This window comes from Portunus trituberculatus, chromosome 48 (genome assembly GCF_017591435.1).
Source record: "Portunus trituberculatus isolate SZX2019 chromosome 48, ASM1759143v1, whole genome shotgun sequence".
NCBI lineage: Eukaryota > Metazoa > Arthropoda > Malacostraca > Decapoda > Portunidae > Portunus > Portunus trituberculatus.
This window is the reverse complement of record NC_059302.1, coordinates 4233425-4250924: the sequence shown is the minus strand read 5'-3', so window position 1 is coordinate 4250924 and position 17500 is coordinate 4233425. Positions and strand designations below refer to the sequence as shown.

At 37.7% G+C, this 17500-nt stretch overlaps 1 protein-coding gene across 6 annotated transcripts in view; it reads left to right on the top strand.

The window, feature by feature from the left end:
* LOC123498486 (centrosomal protein of 19 kDa-like) overlaps window positions 1–17500 on the top strand; it is a 95435-nt gene that overhangs the window by 57011 nt on the left and 20924 nt on the right. For 2 of the 6 annotated variants that reach the window (XM_045245620.1, XM_045245622.1), the window contains exons 1-3: window positions 14571–14774; window positions 16615–16793; window positions 17365–17500. The exon at window positions 17365–17500 is cut by the window's right edge and continues 26 nt beyond it. In XM_045245620.1, the coding sequence (XP_045101555.1) occupies window positions 16617–16793; window positions 17365–17500 (313 nt within the window). In that variant the 5' untranslated portion in view covers window positions 14571–14774; window positions 16615–16616. Of the gene's footprint in view, window positions 1–14569; window positions 14775–14955; window positions 15036–16614; window positions 16794–17364 lie in introns of those variants that run through there. The other 4 variants (XM_045245623.1, XM_045245621.1, XM_045245625.1 and 1 more) reach the window with 4 other exon arrangements.

Below are 17500 nucleotides of genomic sequence, written 5' to 3'. Positions count from 1 at the left end.
TATTTGGCACTGAAATTGGAAAATCACGAACAACGTTGCCATAGATAGATAAAACGATAAACAGAGAGAGAGAGAGAGAGAGAGAGAGAGAGAGAGAGAGAGAGAGAGAGACAAGTAGATTGATATTGTATTGACGACAGTTACAAGACAGATGTATGCAATTACAACTACAAAACAAACACGATGTTCAAGTTTCAAAATAATTAAACTGTCCTTTTACTCTCGTTTTTACGCGCGGTTTTCCTATTTCATTAAAGCTATAAAACTGTGCCTCCTAAATGAATAATATGATTTTGGCATTTGGGAACCGTATCCCAAGTGCATCCCCTCCCTAACCTACCGTTGTCAGGATCTCTACCTATGCGCTTGAAGACGCACTGTTCCACACTAACTAAAATATATGTACTGTACATTAGAAAAAAAACGCAATTCATAAGTCATAAAATACAATTCCAGACTTTAAAAACACAACAAAACACAATGATGTAAAACACTTGAGTTTTCTGTGTCCATTCTTCCCCATTTGCGCTTTCGTCAGTAGACATAGTCAGACACTAATGTTTGGATTATATGATCAAGCCAGCCATTAGGTGAAAGAATTGGTCGTCCTATAAACATTACCAAATCCACAGTTTCTTGCAGTTTTTCTTTTAGGCAATAAATTGAAAGAGAAAGATGAATAGATGGATATTGGGATAGGTAGATGAATGGATGTATAAATAAACTAACTGACAAATGGATGGATAGACAAATAGATAAATATATAGATCAGGACGAAATAAAGGAGGGAAAGATGAAGAAGTAAAGTTATTGGAGATGTTTTTGGCCAGATGCCAAAAGCCTCGAGGGGCGATGGTGTTTGAAAGATTTTGACATTCTCTATTTATGAAAGTGTGTTTGGCGATTGCATGAGCGTTCATTCCCTTTAAGAAATATTGAGAGGAAGACGAGGCAGGGCGAACATAGTGAGCGAAATTTGCTAATTTCCGAGACATTTTGAGACCAAATGCAGTACGTTTAAGTTAGGCTACATGAAATTCAACAATTTGTCTTATGCTCTGTTCGTCAACCTGCATGTGCTAAGAGTAGCTAATAGTAGTATTGCATAACTGAAATTGGTGTGTATGTCAAGATAACTTACCCCGAGTTGTCTCTCGCCATCCACATATGCTGTTTCTTTTTTTTTTTTTTTTTTTCTCTTCGAAATACCTTTTCTGTGTACGTTTCTTATTTTCCTAGTAAATTATAGGAAACCTTCATATAATGCTATATCGGTGTCAGAGGTGAAAATTTTAGTAGGTATTCAGTGTAGATGATTAATGTGCAAAATTTACGTATAATGTTTGTTAAGGAGGCGTAAATAAACATTTACTTTTTACAATGTAAACAATAAAAGAAGGGAAATTTTAATGTTTTTTTTCTTTCAAAACTGTGAGTGCAGTTCATACTGTATCTGTTCAGTTATATCAATATTTACTAGTCACATGACATATTAAAGAATTAAGGGAAAACACGATAACTTTTACGGAGGATTTGCGCAAGACTCTACTTAAGGCAGGATCATGCGTGCCAATTTGCGACTGAAATTGCAAGTCGCTAGAAGTGTCGACTGAGCCCTTCTAGTCGGTAAACGTCACACGTAGCGACTGGAAAGTATCGACTAGTTGGCGCCTTGGCGGAAAGTGAGTGCAAACAAACAGCTACCCGCCAAGATGTCTTCCTCCAGTACGTGACGATGCTGAAGCGGTGGTTGCTCTTCTTTTGACATACCGGAAGAGTCAACAGAAAAGAAATTGCCTGTGGAGACGTCCCTGGCTAAGTAGAAGGAAAGAAAGGAGTGTCTACCACACACTAATCTTAAGAAGACTATGCACAATTGCAATCAAATTAAATCCTGACAAGTCTTCAATCCTCACCTCTAACAACACCCTGCATTGAGAGAAACAGTTCTTGGAGAGTGGCAGCTATTTCGTCGAACGACGATTTGCGCAAGCTTTTTCTTTTACTGTATAATTAATTTCTGGGGTCCCAAGATGTGTTCTTTTCCCTCATCAGCTCTGACGTCTTCTCTACACCTGGAGACCACATTTTCAAAGCTTACTCCGTGACATCACAACGTAAATAAAGTCGAAAGCCGACTGAACAAGACCAACATATTTGTCTTGTTTTGCAACTGGTTTTTCCAATTACTAGGCTCCGATATTCAATCGGAAACTGTACTGACTTGCAATTTTAGTCGCAAACTGGCACGTGTAAACTCGCTTTTAATCAATGGATGACTTGCATAACTCCGCCCACAAAATAGGCTTCGCTCACTGGCTTCACCCTACACCAGTGGTATTCACTGCGCGGCTCGCGATGACTCAATTTACGGCTCTCGAAAAATAGATAAATAAATGAATAAAAACAAAAAGCACACTTCCACTCATCACAGCATTAAGTAAGTTTGGTCTTTATTTTGCTCTTAATAACAAGATATATAGGTTAATATTACCATGTCTAATTTATCTTATTTATTATACACTATTGCACTAGCAGCCCAGTACTACTTCATTTAGTTGAGTTATGCTAGCTTGCACTAGCTGCGGCTCTCTCAATGAATGTGTTCAACCCAAGTGGCTCCCTCGCAATAATAGTGAATAACACTGCCCTACACTGAAGAGCGTTATGCGTCGCACCCTCTCCCCTTATCTTTCCTTCAAGAGAGAATGTGTGTGTTATTCACCACGGTCGTCTGATGGTCACACAGCCAGTGTGTGTGTGTGTGTGTGTGTGTGTGTGTGTGTGTGTGTGTGTGTGTGTGTGTGTTTGTGTATGTGTGCATGCGTGTGTTTATGCATGTGCGTGTGCGTGCGTGCGACATTAATATAAGGCTTTTAGTTGATTTCCGTTTATTATTATTTTGAGGTTGTTGAAAGCATAACGAATTGTTTTAGGCTTGTGTTGTGTTCGTCCGTCCTCCGCTTTGTGTGCCTGGCGCTAGTACTTATCATGAGTGTTTTGAAGTTTCCTCAGCCTTTCCTGTGTCCATCAGTAATGGCTTTATTGTTTTATTGGTGATTAGAATTTAAAAATGATGGAGCGGTGTTTATAGTAACTTTATACGTTATATTCGTAATGTTATTGTTCAGTGTGTATGGAGTCTGTCCGTAATTACGTCTGGTATCATTTTCACGTTTCTACTTAGCTGACATTAAGTGGTCCGATTAAGTTCTATGTTTTTTTTGTTTTTTTCAATAAGTGAGTTATGTATTTCATCGAATAACAACAATGATAATAATAATAATGACGATGATGATGATGATGATAATAATAATGATAATAATTAATAATAATAATATCAATAATAATGATAATAGTAATGACAATGATAATGATAATAATAATAATGATGATAATAATGATAATAATAATAATAATAATAATAATAATAATAATAATGATAATAAACGTAACTATAATAATAATAATAATAATAATAATAATAATGATAATTATTATTATTTATTATCATTATTATTATTATAGTTACGTTTATTACTATTGTTACGCCACCGTCCCCCTTCACTGCAGTCCCCTCACACACGCGGCAAGGCAGGGGATGCAATATCCAGCTTTGGAACGAAAATTAGGATAAAGTAGGAGCGAACAGAGAAGGGGCTACTGTCAGTAGCCTCAGACAGCTGTGTTTCGGTGAGGAAAAAAAGATGAGGTTTAGTAGAGGAGAGGTGGTGTTCTACAGATTGATGACTAGATCTAAGACCGCGAATCTTGCAGAAGTTTATGAAGAAAAAGTTGAGGAAGATGTCAAGACATTTTGAGTCGCTACCGAGGGAGCACTCCGACCTGGGGACATTTTATGATCCCCTCCCCAGAAAGGGACTCCTAGGCTGGGCTGGGAGTCGCCATTTTTTATTTTAAGTGAAGGGTGTATGTGTAGTAAGTGTTTGTAGTTTTGTGTTAGGAGGAGAGTTGTCTTTAGAGGGCAGGCTGTGACTGCCCCTTGAGTTGTGAGAGACAAAGGGAAACGTTCAGTGAGATCACAGCTAGCTTTGATAGTGAGTTCACAGCACTCCCTGAACTGATCTGGACTAGAACTGGTCAAACCAGAAGTGGTCCAGAACAGAACTAGTGCTATTAGACCTCGCTGGCAGTAAATTATCGTTTCGGTAGGTGTCTACTACCTCCTCTAATAATAATAATAATAATAATAATAATGATGATGATGATGATAATTATAATGATAACAATAATAATAATATTAATAACAGTAAAAATTATATTAATGAAAATGATAATGATAATAATGATAATAATAATAATAATAATAATAATAATAATAATAATAATTAAGAACAACATCTATTTCTTACACAATTCTGACTTACAAAGGATTATTCTATTAAATTCTAAATAGCACCAGGAGTTAACGCTCACAGTATACTACAATATCGTTAGTCTTACTCCCACCCAATATTTTGAAAAGTCTTATTTAAAAACTAAGGGTTATTTTAGCTTTATCGTTATTTATTCATTTATTTATTTTCATGTAAAAGATGCATTAAAAGGCCAAAGTCGCCAGTCAGTCCAAAGAAATGGCCTTATCTGAAATCACGAGGAAGTGTGTCTTGAACGTAACTACAAACAGTATCATCTTAATACAGTCTTGTGATGGCACCTTGGAACCTTATCCTCTAACGATCATTTATATGTTTCGGCTGGTTGGCCGTAACTCTCTGTAGTGGAAATTATAAAGGCTTCTTAAGAGTATTTTCTAAGTATTCCAGTGATACTTCAACAAAAGTTACGCTTCACCAGCTTTTCATGAGATTTTGATTATCATGTATGGCTCTTAAATGCTTTTTTTTTCTTTTTTCCAATCTATGATACAAATTTCTAAACATACTTTTCTTTAATTATCACTACATACATGAAAATATCCTTGAAAAAAAAAATTCTAATAACTTCTACTACAACCTGTTTAGGGTTACGGTGATCAAATTCCACACTTCTTAGTAATTTTGGATGTTCCTTTAGAAAGTGACTGGTAACTCTTCGTATTTTAGTTACCCTTTGATAGATTTATGCATGTTTTTTTTTTTTAATAGTAATTAGTGATTTTACAAATCTTGGATATCGTATCTGTTGCTGAAGGAATCGATCCGTAGATGATATGGGTTACGGAGCCTTCCGAGCCTCATTACAGAGCTTGGATCTGTGGTGTTTATTTTGAATCATTGAAAATAGTGATGAACATGTGCACAATGATATGACTTGCTCATGATATGACTTGCTTTCTTGCCCACGCTCTTCAATCTTCTGAGTTTTTCACCCAGAGTCACTTTTTAAATTAGTTTATCTTGCTGTCTATCTCTCCCCTAAATCCTTTGACTATAAGAAATTCTTTGACTATTTAACTTCAAAAGTGGAACACATTCTTTCACGCTTTCATTTCGCGGAGACCTTTTTACTTGGAGACTTCAATGTTCATCAGAAACTTTTGTGTTTCCTCTCGCTTCATTGACTATCCTGGTGAACTAGCCTTCAGCTTTGCTATCCTCCATGACCTAGAACAACTGATGCAACACCCTACTCGTATTCCTGAACATCTTGGAGATACACCCAACAATCTTGACTTTTTCTTCTCCTCTAATCCTTCTGCTTGTGCTGTTACCCTATCTTCTCTGTTGGGCTCCTCCGATCACAATATCATATTGTCTGTATATTGTCTTATTTTTTTCAATCCCTCCTCAACAGAGTGCCTCCGGCGTTTCGCCTCTACCAGATAGGAGACCTTGAGGAGGTATTATGCTGATTTTCCTTGGAATAACTATTGCTTCCGTGTTAGAGACCCATCTCTGTGTGCTAAGCGTACATTCCTCCCTCATTCTCTCAACCTAAGTCTTCCAAACCTTGGTTTAATACAGCCTGTTGTTGTGCTACACGTGATAGAGAGGTTGCCCACAAAATATAATGTACTTCAACCTTCCAACACCTGAATCTCATGCGTTTTATATTTCTACCAGGAATAATGCGAAGTCTGTTCTCCAACTTGCCAAAAACTCCTTCATTAATAGAAAATGTCAATCTTTCGAAATCCAACTCATCTCGAAGACTTATGGCATCTGACCGAAAACATTTCCAGTAACTTAACTTCATCTTTCCATCCTTTATTTCATCCTGATGGCACAACTGCTATTTTATGTTTTTCTTTTTTAAGCTGAAATCTTCTCGCAAACTTTTTCTATAAAGTTTTACCTTGGATAATTTGGGTTTGATCCTCCTCCTCCTTCACCCCTCTCCCCCGTCTGACTCCTATGCCTGCAAATTAGAATTCTTCGTAATGAAATTTTCCATTCTCTATCTGGCCTAAACCCTTGGAAGGCTTAAGGACCTGATAGGGAACCTCTTATTGTTCTCAAAAACTGTTCCTCCGTGCACCTCGCCTTGCCAAACTCTTCCAACTGTCTATATTGACTTCTACCTTTCCTTCTTGGTAGAAATTTGCCTACGTTCAGCCTATTCCTAAAAATGGTGACAGTTTTAGTCCCTCAAACTACCGCCCTATACCTGTAATCTACTACTTATCTAAAGTTTTTAAATCTATCTTCAATAGGAAGATTCTTAAACATCTATTACTTCACAACTTTTATCTGTTCGCCAGTATGACTTTCGTCAAGACCGCTTTACCGTTGACTTACTAAATCTTGGTTATCCTCTTTTTTATTTTTATTTTCTGTGAAACTATTGTTGTTGCCTAAGACATGTAAAAACTATTGGTAGAGTCTTTCACATAGCTTTGATCTTCAAACTATCCTCCTATACCGTTTCTATCTGCAACTTCTCAAGTTTCTACTCCAACCGTTCTATTACTCCTGGGGTAGACGGCCACGTTTAACTATAACAGTGATGTTCCTCAGGATTCTATCTTGTCACCCATTCTCTTCCTATTCTTCATCAATGATCTTTTAAATCAAACCTCTTGTCGTATCCACTCCTACACTGGTGATATTATCCTACACTTTTCCACGTCTTTTTAGACAACCAACTTTTTAGGAAGTAAATAGATCACACAGGAATGTCACAGAACGCCAACTTCTAATCTCTCTAAAAATTCTGATTGGGACAAAGAAAACTCAATTCCTCCACATATCAACTCAACACAACCTTCCAGACAACTATCCCCTCTTCTTCAATAACACTCAGTTGTTTCAGGCTTCTACATTGAATATCCTGTCTGTCCCTTATATATAAACTAAACTGGATTATATTCCTTCATCACCTCTGTTATACGTTTATCACACAGTGATGGCTCTCCGTCACGAATGAGTAATCATTCCATTGAAAATCAGCATTATACCTCCTCAGATCCCTCCAACGAGCAGAGGTAAAACTCCAGAGAAGTACCTCTGCTTTGGGCGATCCTGAGCAGAGATTGGTGTGATAGGACAAGGTACAGAAATGAGATTGTGATCGGAGGAGCCCAATGGAAAAGATAGGGTAACAGCATTAGCAGAAGGATTAGAGGTTAAAAAAGATCAAGAATGTTGGGCATATCTCCAAAACGGTCAGGAATACGAGTAGGATATTGCACCAGTTGTTCTAAGTCTACCACAAGTCATGGAGAATAGCAAAGCTAAAGACAAGTACACACAAGTTTCTTTCCCTTCACTGACCATCAGTGAAGGGAGAGAAAAGCCAAAGCTTGTGGTGAGCAAAAAATTTTTCATCTTTTGTCATAAGATTTTCCAGTGTCTTATAGAACTATGGCTAATGATTAAAACAACAACGCTTTCATACCACACAAAGATATGCATTTCTTCTTATTATCTTTGTTCTTCTTCTTCTTCTTCTTCTTCTTCTTCTTCTTCTTCTTCTTCTTGTTCTTCTTGTTCTTCTTCTTGTTCTTCTTGTTCTTCTTGTTCTTCTTCTTGTTCTTGTTCTTCTTCTTCTTGCGCGCGCGCACACACACACACACACACACACACACACACACACACACACACACACACACACACAAATGAGAAATAGCTAAAATAATAAATAAGTGCATGCTCTGCACATAACAATTATTCCTACTTAAAACGCTCCTTGTGACATGCTGTAAGGAAGTATTGTTGATAGTGAGGTATTATCGTAACAATTTTAGCATAATCATCCTGGCAATTATGTTGACAAAGGAAGGAGTGCGTACATTATAACTAGAAACTGAAACCAAGAATAATGGAATAAATAATCAGGAGTACCTCTAGTATTTCTTGCATAATTCTTGCCTCAGTTGACTTATGAAAGAGTTATATAGAGTTATCGTTCTTTGTTAGTTATAGACTGTGATGTTCTAGCTCATCTAACTCTTGACAGAACATTATGGCGCCAGTTTCAATATAGATTACTTAGAAGAAGGTTACCTACCCGAAATTCAAAAAGTGTCTTGATGTAAAGATTTATTGATAATTAATTATAAAATAAAGTCTCATAATTTTAAGAGTTCTCTGAAAAATGCAACTTGTTTTAAATGCTGTTTTAAAACAATAATCCGTGAGTAAATTTGCTAAAATAAAGACTTGCAAATAGAAATGAATAATCTGACAGTGTTCTGAAACTGAATAACGTCAAAGATGGATATATATACTTTGAGAACACAGTCACTTTCATCGAAGCGATGTTAAGAAACGTATTCCTCGGATAGCTTGCTTTGTACAATGAAGAAACTTATAAACAGGACAAGCACACGACATGAAGAATATCCATGCCGTTCATCTTTACTGTGACGCTTCAGTCAACTGCAGCGTCAGGACCTGAGCTGTTCATCCACAAATACATATCCATTCAGTCACTACACAGCGCTTTCCTGCCCACATGTAATCCACCTTACCAACTGTATGTTATTCTTGAAATGTTACAAGTTGTTGCTCTTCACAAAGATATATACAATTATTTCTTTGTTGACAGTCAAGTTGCCTTGTATTTAGTACTTCAGACTATACTTCAACTAACTGTGATGTAGGGTACGTTCCGTGGGAGGTTTCTTCCTGTCCGAACACCCTCCATTCATTTAGAACTGTGGATCAGTTGTCGGATCAAACAAGAAATGGTCAACCACAAGAGACTCGAAGCAGCTGCGCTCTTCTTAACAGAAAAGCTCACCGGCTGCCCTGTGCTAGACGTTGTGGACATTTTTCATGTAAGAAATTAAGTTTTAAGGAGGCAAGATGAGAGAAAAGAAGAGAGGCCGGTCCTGCCATCTTCACTTATTTATCAGCAGTATCCCGCCTTAAAAGCGGATTCACACGTATCAATAAGCGATTGAAATGTAAGTTGGTAGAGTTTCCTACTGAATATCGGTGCCTAGACTGAAGAAACCAGTCGCAAAACAAGACCGACATGTTGGTCTTGTTCAGTCGATTTGCGAGTTAGTTTACGTTGTGACGTCACGTAGAAAGATTTGAAAATGTGGTGTCGATGTAGAGATGATGTTGGAGTTGGTGAGGGAAAAAGAACGCATCTGGGACGCTAAAAATAAATAATACAGCAAAACAAGCTTACCCAAATCGATGTTCGATGAGATAGCTGCCACTCTCCAAGAACTGTTTTCCTCTATACAAGGTGTTGTTGGAGGTGAGGATTAAATACTTTTCATGATTTAATTTGATTGTCATCGGAGGAAGGCATCTTGTTGAGTAGCTGTTTATTTACATTCACCTCCTGTCAACCAACCGATGCTCTCCAGTTACTGTGTGTGAACGTGTTCCGATTAGAAGGGCTTTGTCGATACTTTTAGAGACTTACAATTTCAATTGCATATTGACACGTGTGAATCCGCCTTAACATCATACGGGAAAGCGTACTGCCTCTTGGGATCGTAAGGCTTCGTTACCATCAGTGATGTCATCACCTCCCCCCAAAAATTGTTCCGTTAGCTTACGTAAATTTACGTTTGGAACGCGCCCGTAATCAATAATTGTCTTATCCACATCCTAAGGGGTACTCAAGCGACGGTCCGTAGGCGTCCAGCTTGATGAAAAGGCGGACAGTTTGAGCTCAGCGTCCCTGAACCTCAGTGGCTCGGAGTACACCCTGAGTGATGTTAAGAGTAGATTAAGTACTATGTAATAATTATATAAAAAGTCGTATAACCTGCTAAATTGCCAGCCTCAAAAGCCTTCAATATCTTTTTTTTTATGTAAGAGGGGAAAACCGGCCAAGGCCAATAAAAAACTTTAAAAAAAGGCCATAAAAATACCGTTAAAAGACAGTAAGAGATGCAACATTGCGGCGGTGAGAAAGAGGCTGAAGACAGTCAGTCAGAGGAAAGTTGAAAAAACGAAAAAAACTTTTGATTCCACTCTGTCTATGTAATAGACCAGTATGGGTGGAAACTGTCCTCTTTACGTGTGTCTCAAAACAGCCATTACACTTATGAGGGAGACATTGTATCTCAGGACGCAGTGGCAATGCAGCTCAGGTCGGGCTGTAGATAGTTATGGGTGCTTATGATGTACTTCACCAAAAGGGCGCACACACACACACACACACACACACACACACACACACACACACACACACACACACACACGGCCCGGTAGCTCAGTGGTTAGAGCGCTGGCTTCACAAGCCAGATGACCGGGGTTCGATTCCCCGGCCGGGTGGAGATATTTGAGTATGTCTCCTTTCACGCGTAGCCCCTGTTCACCTAGCAGTGAGTAGGTACGGGATGTAAATCGAGGAGTTGTGACCTTGTTGTCCCGGTGTGTGGTGTGTGCCTGGTCTCAGACCTATCCCAAGATCGGAAATAATGAGCTCTGAGCTCGTTCCGTAGGGTAACGTCTGGCTGTCTCGTCAGAGACTGCAGCAGATCAAACAGTGAATTACACACAGCAGCAGCAGCAGCAGCACTATATTTGCTAAATTTAGGCCACAGACCAGCAGGACTTCTCCGATCCGTATCTCTCGATTCCTCAACTCTGCTCCATTGACATAATCAGAATTAGAATTAGAATCTTTATTTCCATTATGAACATTGGTTATTCATACAGTATCTATAGTAATGAAGCAAAAAACTTAGCAACTACAATAACATTTTCTGAACAAAAAATAATATCTAGTACATTAGGGATGTGGTGTCGTAGTGGATAAGGTGGTGAGCGTGGGATCGGGCAGATGTCCATGCGATGGTTTGAATCCCACTACATACTGCTTTGAAATTTTGTCATTTGTCGAGACTCGAGTGGCTTAAAGTTACCTACGTACATGTCACCATGATACCCAGGGTATCATGGGTGGTGATATGGGCCCTAATATGGGTACCACTATAAATAAAATCGCCTGCGCCACTAATGGGCGGAAACTGAACAGCGTTTCTCATACTCTTCAAGTATACTTACAGTCGCTATAGAACATAATATGAAACATAATATATAAATAAAACAATAAGATAATGGAAATGAAAAAAAAAAATGCAGAGAAGTATAAACAGAAAAATAAAAGTAAAACAATGTTCCACATGAAATAAAATGCACGTGTGCTTAGGACTTATGCCAACAGTTAGCATATGGGTATAAAAGATTATTAACTTTAAACTGGAAAAAAAGAACAGTCAGTGTCAACATTCAATACAGAGTTCATGACTGAGCAAATAAAATTTCAGGGCACGCTCTAGGACTCCCAAACTGCTTCACTTTGTCGGGCAACTTATTCCACAATGCGGGTCCTCTCACAGCGATGAACCTGGCACCGTGTGTCTTTGTGCGTTTTGGGTGCCTACATGTAGAAAATTACATTGCCTTGTATTAGTGTCATTGGATCTTATATCCCCAACTTCTGGAAAGGAGAGGAAGCAGCTTGGGAGTTTTCTTTATAACCTTATATGTAATAGCACATTGTTCTAGAATACATTTCTTTTTTCATTAGCAACCATTGTCATTGTGGTAAAAGAGGAGTTGCGTGATCAAATTTTAATACTCCATCTACAGCAACTCTTGCAGCAAAATTTTGCAGCTTTTGAACTTTTTCTAGTTGCGTGATATTGACAGTAACCCCACACATTTCTCGCATAATTCAGATGACTTAGAATAAGAGTCTGCACTGCTGTTAGTCTGGCCTCTTTATATATATATATATATATATATATATATATATATATATATATATATATATATATATATATATATATATATATACTATGTGGGCTTTCACGGGAATTTATGGGTTAAAGGGGATATTTTTTGTGGCACCTCCTATCTCAAAGCCCACCTGCTAAGAAACCGTTGCCCCGAGTGAGGAAGCCCAACCTACACTCGGACAATCGTTAAGGGAATCTTGTATTTTGTTGATGTACATTAATATGTCAGATACTTTTCTATACATTTCTGTTATATGGCCATCAAAGGACATAAGTTTGTCAAAGAATATTTTTTTAAGACTTAAACTTGGAAGAATTGATACATCTCTACTTGAATTACAGTGTCATGGGTATTTTTAAAAATTAAGTCTGCTATCCTTACAGACACATTGCATCTTCTTAGAGTTTGATAAGAGACCATTCATATTGAAATACTGCTTATTTTTTATATGGTTTGTTCCGATCTTTTTTCATGAATTCAGGCAAGTTGTCTATGCTACCAGATTCAAGATATTGAGTATCATCTCCGTATTGAATTATAAAAAAAACACTTATCAACTATTTCTGAGAAGTTGTTGACACAAGTATTAAGTAAAAATGGTCCAAGAACAGGCGCCTGAGGTACACCATGAATTACCACTAAGGAAGAAGACAATTTGTTCCCTATACGCACAGACTGAGCCCTGTTGCATATAAGTCTTAGTGATACATTTTCTGAGTAATACATCATTGCTGACGCGATCAAAAGCTTTTGATAAGTCGCACAGAGTTAAAAGACATACCGCCGTCTTGTCCAAGGTTTCAGAATTAACAGACTTCCTAAAAGACAGAGAAATGAGAACTGGGATAAAAGATGAAGAATCAAAATTATTTAGGGTTATAAGTGGAGTTCCACAGGGAACAGTTCTGGCCTCAGTAATATTCATAGTGTATATTAATGATATGGTAGATGAGGTGGACAGATGACAGGTGCAGATGACGCAAAGTTACTGAAAAGAGTGGAAAATGACATGGATTGTGAAATGCTACAGAAAGACTTGAATAAGATACACGAGTGGAGCAAGAAATGGGAAATGGAACGTAATGAAAAAGAAAATGCAAAGTGATGGAACTAGGGAAAAGCAAAAGAAGGGAGACAAGACCTTACACTATGACACTATGGAAGGAGTAGATATTCAGAAAACAAAAGAAAAAGACTTGGGTATTATAATAAATGACAAATTATCACCGGAAAAACACGTAAACAAAATAGTTGGGGAAACATATGAGTTACTAAGAAAAGTTAAATGGGCATTTACTTATATAGAGGAAGAAATGATGAAAAGAAAACTAATAGAATACATGATTCGACCTAAACTAGAATATACCGCACTTATATGGTCAACACATAATAAGAAAGATAGAAGGAAGATAGAAAGGATTCAAAGACCTGCAACCAAAATGGTTCCATGTTTGAGAGACCTAACTTATGAGGACAAATTGAAGAGATTAAAACTTCCAACATTGTAACAGAGGAGAGAAAGAGGAAACCTAATTGCTATATACATGGCATGGAAAGGGATGGACACAGCTGACAAAGAAGATTTATTGGTGTGGGACCCAAGAAATACAAGGGAACACGGCATGAAATTGAAAATTGAAAGAGACATTAAGAAATATAGTTTTCCAAACAGAAGCATAGAAATACGGAACAATTTGGATGAAACAGTGGTTCAAGCAAGAAATATAACTTTAAGGCTAAACTAGATGACTATAAGTATGGAGACAGGCACGAGCATAGCTTTTTCCTGTAAGACATAACTAGGTAAATACAGCTAGGTAAATACACACACACTGTATCTCTTCCTTCTCTCTCCACCCTTCTCTCAGTATACAGTAATGCTTTCACGACAAAGGAAGAATATGGAGACTTAGGTACTTCATTGAAATCTACGATAGACAAGAATATACATAGAAATCAATATATACATAATTGCACGCTGGAAAGAAATTATGGCATTTTTTTTTTTTTATTTATACCCACCTGGTTTATACAGTTACTTATTCCTACGCAAAACAGCCCAATAAACTGCCATCCAGCAGAAACCCAAATTTTCCTGCCCACTTCGTTAAAAAAAATAATAAATAAATAAATATAAATAAATGAATGAAAAAAAAAAAACACCATTGGGAGGGAAAACCGCGAGCCTGTTGACAGATATTCTTATCGTAACCTTTCCTTCCGTATGATGACATAGCATGTACCGTAGGTACGTGTTTTATCCTGTCATTCATGGGCCAGCCCTTTCAGTTTGTAATTAATCAATTACATATTCCCATCCTATATCTATGAAGAGGCTGGCAGATTCGGTCGTCATACTTTATTGTACTCTTTTCATGTATGTAAAATAGTACTATTATCAGTCAACAGTAATGTTGTGGAATAGTAGCACTGTTAGGAAGAATTACCCGCGTTATTGAACGGACAGCTGCCGTTTACCCTCAGCTGTCGGTACACTGTTGCCTTGCTACAGTGCAATTTAACACCTTCCAAGTTCCCACTACAAAAGTTGCACCAGTCCTAGATCAGCCCATGCAGCCCACTAGGTAAAGGTCACACCCAGACAGCAGGACATATCACATATAACTGGACTGCAGCATGTGACTATTGCAGGTAAGGATTCCTGTTAAAATTGGCATTAGCGTTTAGTTAGAGTTTATTTCATTTGGCTAATTTGGCATTATGAAAATGATAATGCCTTACAAATTTCATGACAGTGATTGTTTATTAATATGCAAGAATCATGGTGTGGAGTTTATGTGGATTTCAGTGGTTCTCGAATCCTTTTTGTCTCCCAGTGTTGTTGATTCTGTGTTGGTTATGTGCTGCTCTGTCATTGGTTATTCCAATACCTCATTAGTGTTCTTAGTTAAGGTAAGGGTTCTACTACAGTTTCGTACAATAAACTATAGATGGTTTAGGCCACCCTTAGGATGTTGTTCTTACTATTTACAACATTTCCAATAAGTACATTACCTGTCGCAAATTAATAATAACGCTGCAATAGGTCCGGGAATGTCGGGTTTTCTCCAAGTCCAGCGATCTGCGCAGCGAGCTACGGAGCTCCACCACACTCGGAAATGAACAGTACACTGAATTGCATTTGTATATAGCTGGGGTTTGTGGGTAACTGCTGAATGGGAATTATTGTGCCTATAGTTCTTTTGTCCAATGACGTGCCACCCCCTCTTAACACCACGAGCTGCGCCAATGGGAATTTGCTGTATGTATTCGTAGGCGGGGCACAACTGGGCAGACAGGTGCTCAGAGACATCTGTGTGCTCAGTTCAGCCATGGCAACCATTGATATTAGTTGTGCAGGTTGCAAATTTGATTACTGGGAAATCATCGCTTCTGCTGTCCCCATAGAGGACAATGAACCTAATGACACTTGAGTAGAGGATGACCCACAGCCAGGACCTTCACCCTCTCGTTAAGGTATTTTGAGTTATGAATTTATACTGGAGGGGTATTGGTAGAGAAAGGCAAATTGTGTGAAACTATAAGAGAACCGGAGGTCTAGCGCAGTGTGTCGGGGGGCCAGGGGGGATGAGTTTAAAAAACAAAAACATATATCACTCATATATGCCTCCTCCCACCCCAAAACCCCCGATTCCCCAAAGGCCCCCAAGCTTGTTGAAAGAAAAAAAAAAACTAATAGACTACAATCTGAACCTGACTAAACTCTGGGCTAATCTAACATTTTTGAGCCAATTCTTATCAAGAATTCTTATAATAACTGTACTATAGCCCCTTACTTGAGTCAGTAAAGCAAGAAAAAAGAAGGCTGCATATGATGGTATGTTGTGAGTATAAAATATTTCCTTGGCTCCCACTCCACAAACCAAGCTGCTCTAACCTCAGGGGCTCTTCTCAGAAATAAACTCTCCTCCAATGTTTTCAAGTCCTTCTTGCACTTGTCTAGATAGCATATATCAATAAACATCACTATCAGTTTCCATACTATGAATGGGTTTGTTATGCATAAAATGCTGAATGGTGCAAAGGTGGAAGTAGGCTGGGACTTCCCAGATGAAGACTTGTGGTCAAGAGCTGCACATTAGCTGCCTTGTTGTAGCAAAGGTAAGAAATTCCATTTGTATCACTGTTTTGTTCTCATCACAAAAAGTATGACAAGGTTTTATGGTTGTTAGTGTGACAATATATTAATATAGAGTATATATGTTAGTCCACTTTGTATATTATGTGACTTTCTTCAGTTTTATGTTTAGTATCTGCAAATTACATATATAGATTGCCTTCGTTGGGTTTCTTTGATTAATATAGAGTATATATGTTAGTCCACTTTGTATATTATGTGACTTTCTTCAGTTTTATGTTTAGTATCTGCAAATTACATATATAGATTGCCTTCGTTGGGTTTCTTTGATTGTGCTCGTCTTGAAGTGAATCCTGTCATCTCCACTCCTGAATTGACATCTTTGTTTATCAGCAATGGAGCCCCTCAAGCTGGGAGTGCGTACACATCCCCCAGGCCTCACGCTGGTGTACCGCAGCGCAGCTGGGAAGGAGCGCTACAGAGTGATGCCTATCAGGTTCCTCAACAAGTTTGGCTCAGTTGAAAATGTCTTGAAAGAAGTGAAAGACAGACATCAACCATTTTTAGATAAAGTTAGTGGGTGCTGTTGAAAATTGTACATCAAATAGATAAAGATATTTTTAAAGCCTTGTATATTATTGCAACTTGTTTTAAGGTAAAGAGCCAAATAGTGATATTTCTTGCTATATCAGAATTTTTATTTTTACATTTCAGGGATCTTACCTCTTTCTTTATAGGAAATGGGATCCTGAGGTCAATCTGTTATCTTTGGTGTGTTGTTAATGATAAATCACCAGTTGTGTGGCTATTTTTAAAAAGAAGAAAAAACTAATAAGAGGCATATATATATATATATATATATATATATATATATATATATATATATATATATATATATATATATATATATATATATATATATATATATATATATAGTTTATTATTGTTGGAAGATTTTCTATGTGTCAGGCTTAAGTCTATAGGCGCGATAGACCATAATGTGAAAAAAAAAAAAACATGTTTTTGTGGTTGTCAGTCTTATCCATAAATTGCTAGAGATTAGATCAGCATGTCATTGCTTTGCACCCATATCGTATTTGAAATATATTTCTTCATCCTTTTGATATTTTATCTTGCATTCAGGTCCCAGATGTCAGAATAGAGAAGATGTTGCGCATCCTTCAGGAGGTGGAGCGTGGCCGTAACCTGGAGGAAGCAACAACCATGGTGGGGCTGGAGTATTCAGTTGACCCAGAACAGGACCTTAACAAGCTGGATG